At 44.1% G+C, this 13,833-nt stretch overlaps 1 protein-coding gene across 2 annotated transcripts in view; it reads right to left on the reverse strand.

The window, feature by feature from the left end:
* Window positions 1–13,833, reverse strand: part of cfap74 (cilia and flagella associated protein 74) — a 76,532-nt gene that overhangs the window by 44,475 nt on the left and 18,224 nt on the right. For both annotated transcript variants that reach the window (XM_026270686.1, XM_026270685.1), the window contains 7 exons: window positions 6,965–7,031; window positions 6,483–6,572; window positions 6,211–6,366; window positions 5,139–5,253; window positions 3,595–3,713; window positions 467–589; window positions 260–381 (listed from right to left, as the gene is read on the reverse strand). In XM_026270686.1, the coding sequence (XP_026126471.1) occupies window positions 260–381; window positions 467–589; window positions 3,595–3,713; window positions 5,139–5,253; window positions 6,211–6,366; window positions 6,483–6,572; window positions 6,965–7,031 (792 nt within the window). The remainder of the gene's footprint in view (window positions 1–259; window positions 382–466; window positions 590–3,594; window positions 3,714–5,138; window positions 5,254–6,210; window positions 6,367–6,482; window positions 6,573–6,964; window positions 7,032–13,833) is intronic.

Raw genomic sequence — 13,833 nt, forward strand, 5'->3', positions numbered from 1 at the left:
CTCTAATTACTATTTTGAAAATTATAACACGGTAGATTACTCCATTACTAAAAAAGTAATTAAATTACAGTAACGCGTTAATGCCCAACACTGCCCACAACAAAGATTTTGGGAAAACGGATATATATATATATATAGATATATAAGGAGTAAAACGGATGTAAAAGACACATCGGACTTTCAAACTATCTGATGAGGTATAGAGATCAATGGCTGATGTGGATGTTGTGTTGATAAAAATATAAATGGTGCAATTCACCTGCTTTGAACTTCGATGCTGTCCTGATACAGTCGATCATACATGCAGATTCTTAGGTCAATATTTGGCTTGGTCACCCAGACAGGTGCACTCTCTGCCACCCCACAAACTGAAACCATAATCTATGCATTCAAGAAAACAAGGAGAAAAGTCAAGTTAATCTGCTGAGCTGTTATATTAAGCAAATATTTAAAAAAAAACTGATACCCGTTGACAACTAGGTTGAGAAAATGTGATTTGGAAATCCAGTTTTGCCTCCCCTGGAATTGTTGGTGTGAAGATGATGGGTAGTTTGACACTCATAAATGGGCCGACATCACCAACATACGCCTGCAGAGAGACAATCAATCTGTCACATTTCCATTTAACTCTCACACCAAAGTGAGATTCACTATGAATAAATTGCAGATATATATAGTGGTGTTTAATTGCAGAGCATGAAAGGTTAAGCACAAATGTTCACCCCAGAGAGGATTTAGAATTCTAACAATGGATTCCTATAGAGCTTCTCACACCATGGGCAAACATTTGCCCACTGACACAGCAACAAAAAAGTCTTCAGTCAAATACATTTACATTAGTATCTTTATTTGATCTTTATTTACCAAAGTCTTTGCTGCTTGGCCTAGAGTGCAGCAATATCTTCACTGCTTCACCACTGTGATCGAGGGAGCTGAATCGGGACTCTTTAAGATGTTGACACCACTTTACAATAATCTTTCAGTTGTTGGGCCCAATTTTAATGATCTAGACGCATAGTGTAAAGCGCACAGCGCATGTGCACTCAGGGCTTGTCCAAATCCACTTTTGTTATTTTAACGACAGAAAAATAGTTGGCGTATGGTCTAAACGGGTTGTCCCTATTCTCTTAATGAGTAATGGGTGTTTTTTGGGCGTAACATGAAATAAATCAATCAGAGTCGCATCTTTCATTCCCTTTAAGAGCCAGTTGCGCTAGTGCCATGACAGATTTGCTATTTAACACAGTGGAATTTGGCAAGCACAAAAACAGAACGCGTCTCCGAGATGAAACGGAACTGTTCGTGTGCGAGCAAATAGATAGATACATGCGATGACTATCCATTATGACATGTAAATGCACAGACACTATTTAAACTGAACAGAGATGACATCACTGAATTCAATGATGAACTGCCTTTAACTATCATTTTGCATTATTGACACACTGTTTTGCTAATGAATGTTGTTCAGTTGCTTTGACGCAATGCATTTTTGCGCTATATAAATAAAGGTGACTTGATAGATTTTTACACATGTTTGTGTGCTTCTGTGCGTCCCTGTGTTTAATAAGCAGCGTGTATGTGTGTTGCAGACCCGCCTATAATAACATGCTTTAAACAACAAAGAAAAAACATTGCGCCAGACTTTAGACCAGGTTTAAGTTGGTCTATGGCGTAGTCTATTTTCAGCTCCTTAAAATAGCAATGTGCCAGCAATGCGCCTGATCACACCTCTTTTTTAGACCAGCACTGTTTTGTGCATCTGGGCGTCACAGAGATCACACGCTCTGTATCCGTGCATTGCATATATAGTCATTCGGATTGATTACCATTAGTACTATTACACAATAAATACTAAATAGCTAGTATAGCAAAACCATGTTAATGTGTGGTTTCTGTAGTTTAACTTGTTTTGTTTTTTTGTAGTAGGCTAAACCCATGTTTAATTTTCATAAAGGTACATCTGTAATTAAAACATTATGTAACTGAGTGCATAAAGGAACATGAGTAATCTTACCTGATGCTGATATTACAATAGCCAGTACTAACAGTTTACGTGATCTGGCTCTTGATTTTATTATTTTAATTTTTGTATTATTATTATTTCTTTGCCGGGAGTCAAATATCTCAAACATGTGCGCGGTAAGAGCATCTACGGTAATTCACATTGGCCTAAACACACGAGGAAACAAGCTGTGAAATAAAATATCACTGGCAATCACAGACATTCACATTTGGACGGGATTAGTTTTCCCAGAGGATCACGGAGTTTGCTGAAAAACAGTAGGTCGTTTGCTCTGCAATTATCACAGAGGTTGTGTGAGAAAAACACAGACGTGGCAGATTTGGACGGGATTAAAATCACCAAGTACGTCTGCGAAACAGATTTCTCTAACGACCCCCTGTAAAACTAGTCCCGTCCGAAATAGGGCTTTAGTTAATATGAATATGGGCTTCAAAGAAAGTGTTACCAAAATGGGTGTGAAGTTTCAGCTGAAAATACTCCACAGATCACTTATTATAACATCTGGAAAATATAATTTTTAAAGCATGTCTACAATAGAATGTTTTGGTGGGTTGCACTTTAAATGCAAATGAGTTTAAAGTTGTATCTGTTAATCACTGTACTGTTAACTAACATGAACATTTTTATTAACTTACATTGATAAATTATGTAAATATAATTATTGTTCATCATTAGTTCATGTTAGTTAATGCATTAATGTTATCAAAAGAGACCATACTGTACTGGGTATATGTCTTGTTATTAGGGGTGCACGATAAATATTGGCCAATAATTAATGCGCATCTTGTCAGTAAAGCTGGTTCTCTAAACAGCGGTAAATTCAATCACATGCGTAAATTCAAATACAGCAGCAGATATTTATCATGCAACCTACTGGTTATGGTATTCTTTGCAATTATTTGTGACCCTGGACCACAAACCCAGTCTTAAGTCGCTGGGATATATTTTTAGCAATAGACAAAAAATCATTGTATGGGTCAAAATTATAGATTTTTCTGTTATGCCAAAAATCATTAGGATATTAAGTAAAGATCATGTTCCATAAAGATATTTTTTTAAATTTCCTACCATAAATATATAAAAAACATAATTTTTGATTAATAATATGCATTGCTAAGAATTCATTTGGACAACTTCAAAAGGCGGTTTTCTCAGTATTTAGATTTTTTTTGCACCCTCAGATTCCAGATTTTCAAATAGTTGTATCTAGGTCAAATATAGTCTGATCCTAATAAACCATACAAAAATGGAAATCCATTTAGGAAAAATTCTATATATAACTTGGGATACAGAATGCTAGAGCCATTATGTTGTTATGTTGTTGTTATGCTGCATTTGTCCAATCATTGACACTGGCACACAAATATGCAAATAAGAAAGGTTTAGAAATGCTCAGTCTGAACTGTCAGTTTGTGAATATCCAGGATTAATTGTTAACTGTAATATTGAAACCTTGAAGCAAGATATGCCAGGGTTCAATGTACCATGATTAATTACTGATTTTACCAGATTTTTTGCTTTCCTGTTTTGTTTTCTTAAATGTGTGTAAATGGTCAGTGTGCTCATACCGCTCCAATGCTAAACTCAGTTGGCTCAAAGCTGCTCTGCTGCTCCACTGTAGTATCCACTAATCCTGAATCAGCCATCAGAAGCTCATCAGGACCACGACTGCTGACAGGAGACACACCTACCATTACAGGCAAGGAGAATTTACTATTAAAAACAATTACAAAATGAATACATTGCAATGGGAATGCAAAAAAAAAAAAAAAAAAAAAAAAACCTTCTATTAAAGGGGTGGTTGACCTTTCCTTTTTTTTTTTCCTAGGCTTGATTGAGTTTATGTGGTGCAGTCTAACGTGTTCATGCTAAAAAAATTTAAAAACGCATTATTGTTCACATAATTTACTTTTATTCCACACTGATCTGTCCCTTCTCTGACAAATGCCTCAATTTATCTCCTGTTATTTTGAAGCCCCTCCCTCAGAAATATGCGACTGGTCAGCTCTCAGTGTGCTGTGATTCACTAAACTGTCTCTACAGCGCATCTGAACATCTTGGCCCTCAAGCTCATAATGTACTCCGGTTGTACTGTAAACCATGACGTCCTCTATATTGCTTATTAATTTGAGTCCAATTGAGACACAGAGAATATTAATGAAGAGGATTGCACAGAACCTGTGCAAGCATGGCTCTTAATGGTATGTTTGTTTGTTGTTGTCTCATACTTTTAGATATGCTTTTAATATACAGTTTTATTCAGATTAAAGCTTTAATACAGCACAGCAACCGTATACGTGTCCATGTATAATGCTTCTCATTGCTTTGTGAAAATAAGTGGATAAATGGGACAGTTTACTGGAGCTGATCTGACGATCTGAATGAGAGAGAGAGAGAGAGAGAGAGAGAGAGAGAGAGCGACGTGAGGAACAGGATTGGGAACTGCTGCTTTAGAACATTGGTTTTGAAACTTTGCGTCCATTAGAATCGTTAAAAGACAGATTTGCAATTCATATATGAACAAACTTTTACGTGCACCCCTAGTTTTCTCTTCCCCTTCTCTAAAGCAGCACATCATGGCCTTGCACCCTTTGTTGTGTGTTCCTGGGGGCCGGGTTAATTGGGTTTGTGACATAACAGACCATTGTGTTGTAGTCCCTTACCAGCATTTTTTGTAGGCATTAAACTGCCAGATTTTTTAAAGCTGATATCTCAGTTTGCATTGAACCTTCAGCACTGCATCTTTGCAGATATTGCTCAAACAGCAACAAACTAACGTTAAAAAAAGTGAAATCAACCACAGCCTTTAATATACAATTATGTAAAATTAAGAAACAATTCTGTTTAATTTTTTTAGACAGACGTCAGCACAATTAGTTTTAATTGATTATTTTTGTTTTGGATGCTGGTTGAACAAGGGGTTAAGTCATTGCTCAAAGAGCCTAGTAAGAATGCAGGCCTAATTAAAAATATACAGCCACATCAACATGAACATTATGTTGACATTTTTACATTTGCAACTAAAATGACCACAATTACAATTCTGTTACTGCAACAAACAAAAAACAACAACAACAGCAACACTAAACTACAGAAAAAAGCATTGTGTTACCTTGTTTAAGGTCCATGTGAGCAACGTCTCCTGTGTTCTTTGTGCCTGATGGAATTTCTGCTGTGTTCTCTACATTTACACTCGGCATCTCAGCACTGGAAGTTTTACCAGAAATCTGGGCAGAGAGATTGACTATAAAAATTAAATCTGAACTTCCCAAAGACCTTCTCTGTGCCCAATTGTTAATCAATGTTATTATGTGCAACTGATTGCCTTCATAATTAAGACTGTCATCAATGTAACTAACACAAATTATTGTAAACTGTAGCTAATGGGTGAATTTCATGAAACTTGTCAAGAACTGTCCAAAGATGTTTTTGCAAAATATGACCTGATCATAAGATTGCCCTGTGTCCTGTGATTGTCCTGTGTTGGCAAGGATATTAATTTTGATTGGCTAAAGTGATTTTGTTATAATGGGTTCTGTTCTCCCATATCCTCCACCATGTGTAACTGAAATCCTGTGTAAACCTTACGTTGATTTGACAATCAATGTATGTTGTAATTTTTATTATTATTATTTGCACACAGGAATCAGCACAGAAGTCAAATATTTAGTACATTTATGAAAATTTTACATAAATTGTATAAGTGTACAGTTTGTGTGTTTCCACAGGTTTGGTTGCACTTGTGAAGGTCTACATTTTGAAGAGAAACATGGCCTTACTCTTTAAAAGGTATATAATTTGGACAAATCATCTAATAAAGTTGTATCTACAAATGTAAACAGGTTTCTTTGAGGGTTTGGGTCAGCCATATAGATCATTGCATTGAAGTAATGAGTCTATGAGATGTCTGTGTGTTGGTGAATGTTTCCTGTAACATAAGATTTGCATCTGTTTGAAGTAATACAGCAACATATCTGCACTGGCACTTTATTCTACCACCTTTAGCATATCTGGGGATTAAAAAGCTGGCACCCCTACCTGAACATATTTTAGTGAGATTCAACCTTTTAGAAATATGAACATAACCAAACATCAGGACTATCTCCCTCTCGGTTCATTTATGACCACAGTGGCCTTTAAATAAGGCTCTGCCAAAGATAATATTCTATAGCAGTGTTGTTCACCAGTGTTGTGAAGGATTGCTCAAGTGGGCCGTTGGTGATGGGGGTCAGCATGTAACGAGTGCCTAGGGCTCCTCTGTTGGTTAAGGTGATTACTCGTGAAACGTTCTGTCCAACCACATGAGAACCAAAATCCACAAGCCACTGATCAACCACCACCTGGAGAAAAAATAAGATATGGGAATAAAAAAATTAAATGAAAAAACCTTATTAACAGCTCCTCAAAAGCCCATTATCTTGTGTGAAATCTGTGATGGATAATTTAATCACCTTACCTCACATTTTTTCTTGGAGCACTTAATGGAAACTGAAAAAGGGCCAGTAGCTGACTGAAAATGAATCATTCCATCCAAATCCACATCAAGCTAAAACAAAAAATGGATATGAATTACAAACCATTCCACAATCAGTTTAATTGTATTTAAAACAGTGAAAGAAAGAAAGAAAGAAAGAAAGAAAGAAAGAAAGAAAGAAAGAAAGAAAGAAAGAAAGAAAGAAAGAAAGAAAGAAAGAAAGAAAGAAAGAAAGAAAAAAAATGCAAATGTTCAACTGAAATTATAGGTTTTATCTACTAATTTTCCTGCTCATATGCAGTGATATAATAATAAAAACAAAAACAAAGTTACAACAGAATTTCATCTTATTTTCTCTGGCAATACATCACAGGGATGTGTAGTGACTACAGAGTAAAGTAAATAAATATATTTCCTGTGAAAAACTAGAGATGATAAATATATAAAGTGGGGAAAAACATTACCAAAGGCCTAAATATAACCTCCAGTTCACAAGCCATGCCTGCAGACATAGGCCCTGGTGGCTCAAAACTGAAAGAAAAAAAAGGTCACAGATTTATTGAATTAGAAAAAATAAAAGCAAACAGATTTATAGTGAAATTTGTAATTCAGGTTTCACTTTATTTTGATGGTCCCTTTAACATTGTGTTGAATATAAGTAACATTGCACCTACAAATCTACTAACTCTCATTAGAGTGTTTGTAGAGTAGTAGTTGACTGGTAGAGTTAGGGTTAAAGTAAAGTTGACATGTACTTACAAAGTTACTTATAGTCATAAGAATGTCTGTTGGGAGATCATCACAATAAACATTTAGCAGAAATGAAGCAGACAATCTACTAATACTCTAAAGACTACATGTTTGTTGACATGTACATGTAGATGCAAAGTTACTTATTGTCAACAGAATGCTTAAAGGGGTCTTACGACGTTGCTAAAAACAACATTATGTTTTGTATTTGGTGTAATGCAATGTGTTTATGCGGTACAAAAAAACAAAACAAAAAAAAACATTGTTGCTCCTCTATGCCCGCCTTTCTGAAACTAGTCTGTGGCGAGTGGGGCGGGGCCGAGAGGCGTGGGAACGAGGAGTGAGGCCAGGTGTAGTGATTGAAGATGAGCTGCACCTGCACCCCACCGCCAGTATCGAGTCCCACGTAGGAGATGGAAGGATATAAAACTGGAGCGACGACCGTGAAGGACGAGAGAGGACCAGGCCTGGACAATATTTTATGTTTGCTTTTTATTTTGTGCGCACCAGTCGTCCGTGAGGGGCTGGTGTGCAGTTTTGTGTTTATTTTTCAATTATTAAAATGTTTTGATTGTCCGCCGGTTCCCACCTCCTTCTTCCCGATGTATATGGAGTCTCAATATTATTACAGTGGTGCCGAAACCCGGGAGAAGGAGGGACGCGCTGCTGAAGATCCCTCGCCGCTGTGGTGAATCCGCGGTGCCCTCGAGCAGGCGGTGTATGTGCCGCCATGGACACTCGAGGCGGTGGGCTGGAGGGAGTTGCCGGGGACGGGCGAGCTCGCTGCCGGCCGCCCACGATATGGAGGGGCGGCTGCCGTCCGTGATGGAGCGGAGGAGTCAGCGCCGTTCGCCAGGGGGCCGGAGCCTGCTGCCTCCGCGATTGAGTCCGGAGGGGCAGGGAACGGGGGACTCCTGCGGCTGTCCAAAATCGGAGGAGCCGTCGCCGTCCATCGGGCGGCGGAGGAGTGTCGTGCCGTCTGCTGAGGGCCGTCCAGTGCCACCGCCAGGCACCGCGGAGGAGATCACCCAGCTGGTGGAGGGCCGAGCAGCAGTGCGTCTGGGAACCTGATTTTTTTTTTTTTCCTCTCTCCCCTCTCTCGTCCTTGTCGCTCCTCCTTCCATCTCCTTTTCTCTCGCCTCATCTGTCCTACCCCCAGGTTCCTGCAGGTCCCCGTGAGCGGTCCCCCCCGGAGGGACGGCTTGCAAGGGGCGATGGGGGTATGTGGCGGGTGGGGCGGGGCCGAGAGGCGTGGGAACGAGTAGTGAGGCCAGGTGTAGTGATTGAAGATGAGCTGCACCTGCACCCCACCGCCAGTATCGAGTCCCACGTAGGAGATGGAAGGATATAAAACTGGAGCGACGACCGTGAAGGACGAGAGAGGACCAGGCCTGGACAATATTTTATGTTTGCTTTTTATTTTGTGCGCACCAGTTGTCCGTGAGGGGCTGGTGTGCTGTTTTGTGTTTATTTTTCAATTATTAAAATGTTTTGATTGTCCGCCGGTTCCAGCCTCCTTCTTCCCTTTGTATATGGAGTCTCAATATTATTACATAGTCCATTTTTACAAAGCTCATGGTTCTGAAAAGTGAGGTGTGCTCTGACTGGCCAGCTATCCAGTGCATTGTGACTGGCTGATTACATTAAGCATATGATGGAAATGTTACACCCCTTAACATACTGTGATGCCATCTCCCAACCGGACCAGACAAAACCAATGAAACTTATTACAAAAGAGGGATTTGTAGCATCCAGTGGGGACATAATTACTGATTATAATGACTTATACTGTCTTTTTACACATTGTGTTGCGTATCGCGTTACGTAAAAATAAAACCCATGTCTGCATTTGTGACCAGAGAAATGACAAACTAGTGCCACTGTACACTACTCAAAACTTGCATTTGAATAGTCAGTGGCAAATTCTTAAAATTTAAAAAACCTACTCACAGGCTGCGAGTCAGAAGCACCAGGATGTCAGTTGGAATTGCCCCACTTTACAGAAACAGTCTTTGTGCACAGATGCATAAGACGTATAAAATGTACTGCACACTCAAAATATGGCGTGGCCAGCGGATTCGATGAAGGAGTGGCCAATGGGCTTGAGTGAAGAATGACTGGCAGATTCAAAGGAGTGGCTAGCGGGCTTGAGTGAGGAACGGCTGCTGAGATTCGACGAAGGAGCAATCCCGACAACCCCAAGCTAGACTCCCCTTTATCCATGGTGAAAGCAAATTGTGGCAGGGGGGGGCGTGGTTTAGAGAAGTTTGCAGCGGGAGAGAGGATCAGGAGACGAGCGGTAAGTGAGTGGTTTGGGCAGAAATTATTATCACCTGTTTCTTGTTCTAGTAATTGGCGTGGAGCGGGTATAAAACGCCAGGAGAGACGGAAGCAAGGGAGAGAGAGCGGGACTGCTGACGGGAGTCGAAACCGGAAACCGGAAGCCGGAAAGCGAAAGCACCGAGTGAACGCAGCAAAATAGAAGTCACCATAGGGTGTTTGAAAACGTTTGTTTAATTTCAGTTAATAAATATACGTCAGCAGTCCAGACGACCCCTTGTCCTCTTCCTTACCCATACGAACTCACAACACTGGTGCCGAAACCCGGGAAGGAAGACTGACCGACACCGCCGCCATGCAAAGCCCGTCCTCCACGCCGCTTGCGGACATCATTTCTTCCCTCGCGGTCCTCCACCGTGAGCAACACCAGGCGCTGCTGGATCTGAGGACCGACCAGGGGCGACGGTTCCAGGCCATCGTCCAGGCCCAGCAGGAGGACCGCGAGAGGTTCCGGGGCTGGTTCGATCGGGAGGTTCGCGCTGAGGCCGCCGGGCCGCCCTCCATGCACCTGCCAAGATGGGGGCCCAGGATGATCCGGAGGCCTTCCTGGAACTTTTTGAAAAGGCGGCTGAGGCCTGTGGGTGGCCCCGTGAGCAGTGGCCGGTGCGCCTTATTCCCCTGCTCTCCGGCGAGGCCCAGGTGGCCGCACAACAACTGCCAGTGGCGAACCTCCTGGTCTTCGACGATCTGAAGAGGGCCATCCTCCAGCGGGTCGGCCGATCGCCCGAACAACACCGGCAACGCTTCCACTCCCTGGACTTGGGCGAGGCCGGCCGACCCTTCGCGTTGGCCCTACAGCTCCGGGACTCCTGCCGCAAGTGGCTACTGGCCGAGGGAAGCGACGTGGAGCATGTCATCGATCTGGTGGTGCTGGAGCAGTTCATCACTCGGCTCCCCAAAAAGACGGCCGAGTGGGTCCAGTGCCACCGCCCCGCGTCGCTGGAATCAGCCATCCACCTGGCGGAGGACCACATGGTGGCGTGCCCAGGGGTCGGCACACCCCCACCTACTAACTCTCTCTCCCCTTCTCTCTCTCGCCCTGTCCCTCTCCCTAGGTCCCGTCCACCAGAGCATTTCGTGGACAAGTGTCCATTGATGGAGGTGGAGATGAAGGTCCGGGTCCCTGGCAAGTACCAAATTCCCTGGCAGGCTGGCAAGTCCCAAATTCCTGTGAGTATCAAGGGGGGTACATACCCGGCCTAGGTGGATTCAGGATGCAACCAAACCTCAATCCATCAAAGCCTGGTTCAACCGGGGGCATTGGATACAAGCCGCATGGTTAAGGTGCGGTGTGTACACGGGGATGTGGTGGAATATCCGGTCGTCCCAATTTTGATTCAATTTCGGGGACAAAAACATAGTGTGGAGGTGGCGTTTAGTCCCCACCTCCGGCATCCCGTGATTTTGGGGACGAATTGGCCCGCGTTTACAGTCTTATTGGGGTTGTTATGTGCGGATGCCTCTTGGGGAAAAATGGCACGGAAGGGGACCGCGCGGGTGCAGGTGGGGGAAACTGAGCCAGGACCGCTGAGGCCGGCTTCAGGGGAACCGAGTGGAATCGGGAGACTAATTCTCTCGGACCACGATGACTTTCCCCTGGAGCAGTCTCAGGATGAGATGCTAAAACATGCGTTCCAGCAGGTCCGCACCATCGATGGCCAGCCTCTCCGACCAGCCCTTCCGCTCTCCTATCCCTATTTTGCCATTTTAAAAAGACCGGTTGTATCGAGTGACCCAAGACGCTCAGACAAAAGTAAATACAACCCAGTTGTTAGTTCCAAAGAGCCGCAGGGAAATGCTTTTCTGCAACATTTCCGCTAAAAGTGTTTCGTCTTATCTACCGGGTGTGAGTTCCGAAAGAAATCCTTACTGATCAAGGCACAGCGTTTATGTCATGTACGCTACGTGAACTATACGGATTGTTGGGCATTAAGTCGATTCGAACAAGCGTCTATCACCCACAAACGGACGGCCTGGTCGAACGATTTAATCGCACTCTTAAATCCATGATCCGTAAGTTCGTTTAGGAAGATGCCAAAAATTGGGATAGGTGGCTAGAGCCCTTGTTATTCGCTGTGCGAGAGGTCCCACAAGCCTCCACGGGGTTTTCCCCCTTCGAGCTTCTCTATGGACGCCAGCCCCGGGGGGTGCTGGACGTTCTGAGAGAAACTTGGGAGGAGGGACCATCTCAGGGCAAAAACGAAATTCAATACGTACTGGACTTGAGAACAAAACTCCACACATTGGGGTGGCTATCAAGGGAGAATTTGTTACAAGCCCAGGACCGGCAGAGTCGGCTGTATTACAGGGGAACTAGCTTACGCAAATTTGCACCGGGAGAGAAAGTACTTGTATTACTCCCAACGTCGAGCTCTAAATTATTGGCTAAGTGGCAGGGGCCGTTTGAGGTCGCACGCCAAGTCGGGGATCTCGATTATGAGGTAATACTGTCCGATAGGAACGGGGCGCATCAGGTTTACCATCTCAATCTCCTTAAAAAATGGAATGAGGCGGAATCAGTGATGTTGGCAACGGTGATTGGGGGGGAGGATGATCTCGGGCCAGAGGCGAATCTCAAACCACAATCCCTCGCCCTGGCTCCAGGTGGAGATCATCTCTCGCCGTGCCAACTCACTGATTTAACGAAGTTACAGGCAGATTTTGCCGATGTCTTTTCGCACCTACCGGGCCACAGTAACCTAATTCAGCACCATATCGAGACCGAGCCGGGCGTGGTAGTTCGCAGCCGGCCGTATCGCTTACCTGAGCACAAGAAAAAAGTAGTTCAGGCTGAATTAGGCGCTATGCTTGACATGGGGGTAATAGAAGAATCCAACAGTAACTGGGCGAGCCCGATAGTTTTAGTTCCGAAAACGGACGGCTCAGTCCGGTTCTGTGTGGATTATCGCAAGGTGAATGCTGTGTCGAAGTTCGACGTGTATCCAATGCCGCGGGTTGACGAGTTGCTTGATCGGTTAGGCACGGCTCGCTTTTATTCGACATTGGACTTAACGAGGGGTTATTGGCAGATCCCCTTGTCTCCATTATCCCGAGAAAAAACAGCTTTCACAACGCCGTTTGGTTTACACCAATTTGTTACCCTTCCGTTTGGCTTGTTCGGGGCGCCTGCAACCTTTCAGCGCCTCATGGATAGAATCTTGCGGCCCCATGCGGCATATGCGGCTGCCTACCTGGATGATATCATTATATTCAGTAATGATTGGCAGCGGCATATGCAGCATCTGAGGGCTGTTCTGAGGTCGCTGAGAGGAGCAGGCCTCACGGCCAACCCAAAGAAGTGTGCAATTGGGCGAGTGGAAGTAAGGTATCTGGGCTTCCACTTGGGGCATGGACAGGTGCATCCCCAAATTGATAAGACAGCCGCTATTGCGACCTGCCCACGTCCCAAGACCAAAAAGGAGGTGAGGCAGTTCTTGGGGCTGGCGGGATATTATAGGCGGTTTATTCCTAATTATTCGGACCTCACCAGCCCCCTGACTGACCTCACTAAAAAGGAGGTGCCAGATACGGTCCAGTGGACGGAGCCGTGTCAGCAGGCTTTTACCCAGGTCAAGGCTGCTCTATGTGGCGGGTCGTTATTACACTCTCCTGACTTTTCTCTCCTTTTTCTGTTGCAGACAGACGCGTCGGACAGGGGGCTAGGGGCGGTCCTGCAGTGGCTCCACCGCATGAAGGATACCAACGCGCGGATCACTCGTTGGTATCTAGCTCTTCAGCCTTTTAAATTCAAGGTGATCCACAGGCCGGGTGTTCAGATGGCGGTGGCTGACTTCCTCTCCAGGAATGGGGTGGGGGGGGGGCTGCAGGCCGGACGGCTCCCCGGCCTGAGTCGGGCGGTGGGGGTATGTGGCAGGGGGGGCGTGGTTTAGCGAAGTTTGCAGCGGGAGAGAGGAGTGGTAAGTGAGTGGTTTGGGCAGAAATTATCACCACCTGTTTCTTGTTCTAGTAATTGGCGTGGAGCGGATATAAAACGCCAGGAGAGACGGAAGCAAGGGAGAGAGAGCGGGACTGCTGATGGGAGTCGAAACCGGAAGCCGGAAAGCGAAAGCACCGAGTGAACGCAGCAAAATAGAAGTCACCATAGGGTGTTTGAAAACGTTTGTTTAATTTCAGTTAATAAATATACGTCAGCAGTCCAGCCGACCCCTTGTCCTCTTCCTTACCCATACGAACTCACAACACCAATCCATAGCGGGAATTTGAGGCATTCCCTCAGTAACCA

Source organism: Carassius auratus, chromosome 8 (assembly GCF_003368295.1).
Source record: "Carassius auratus strain Wakin chromosome 8, ASM336829v1, whole genome shotgun sequence".
In the NCBI taxonomy this organism is placed as follows: domain Eukaryota; kingdom Metazoa; phylum Chordata; class Actinopteri; order Cypriniformes; family Cyprinidae; genus Carassius; species Carassius auratus.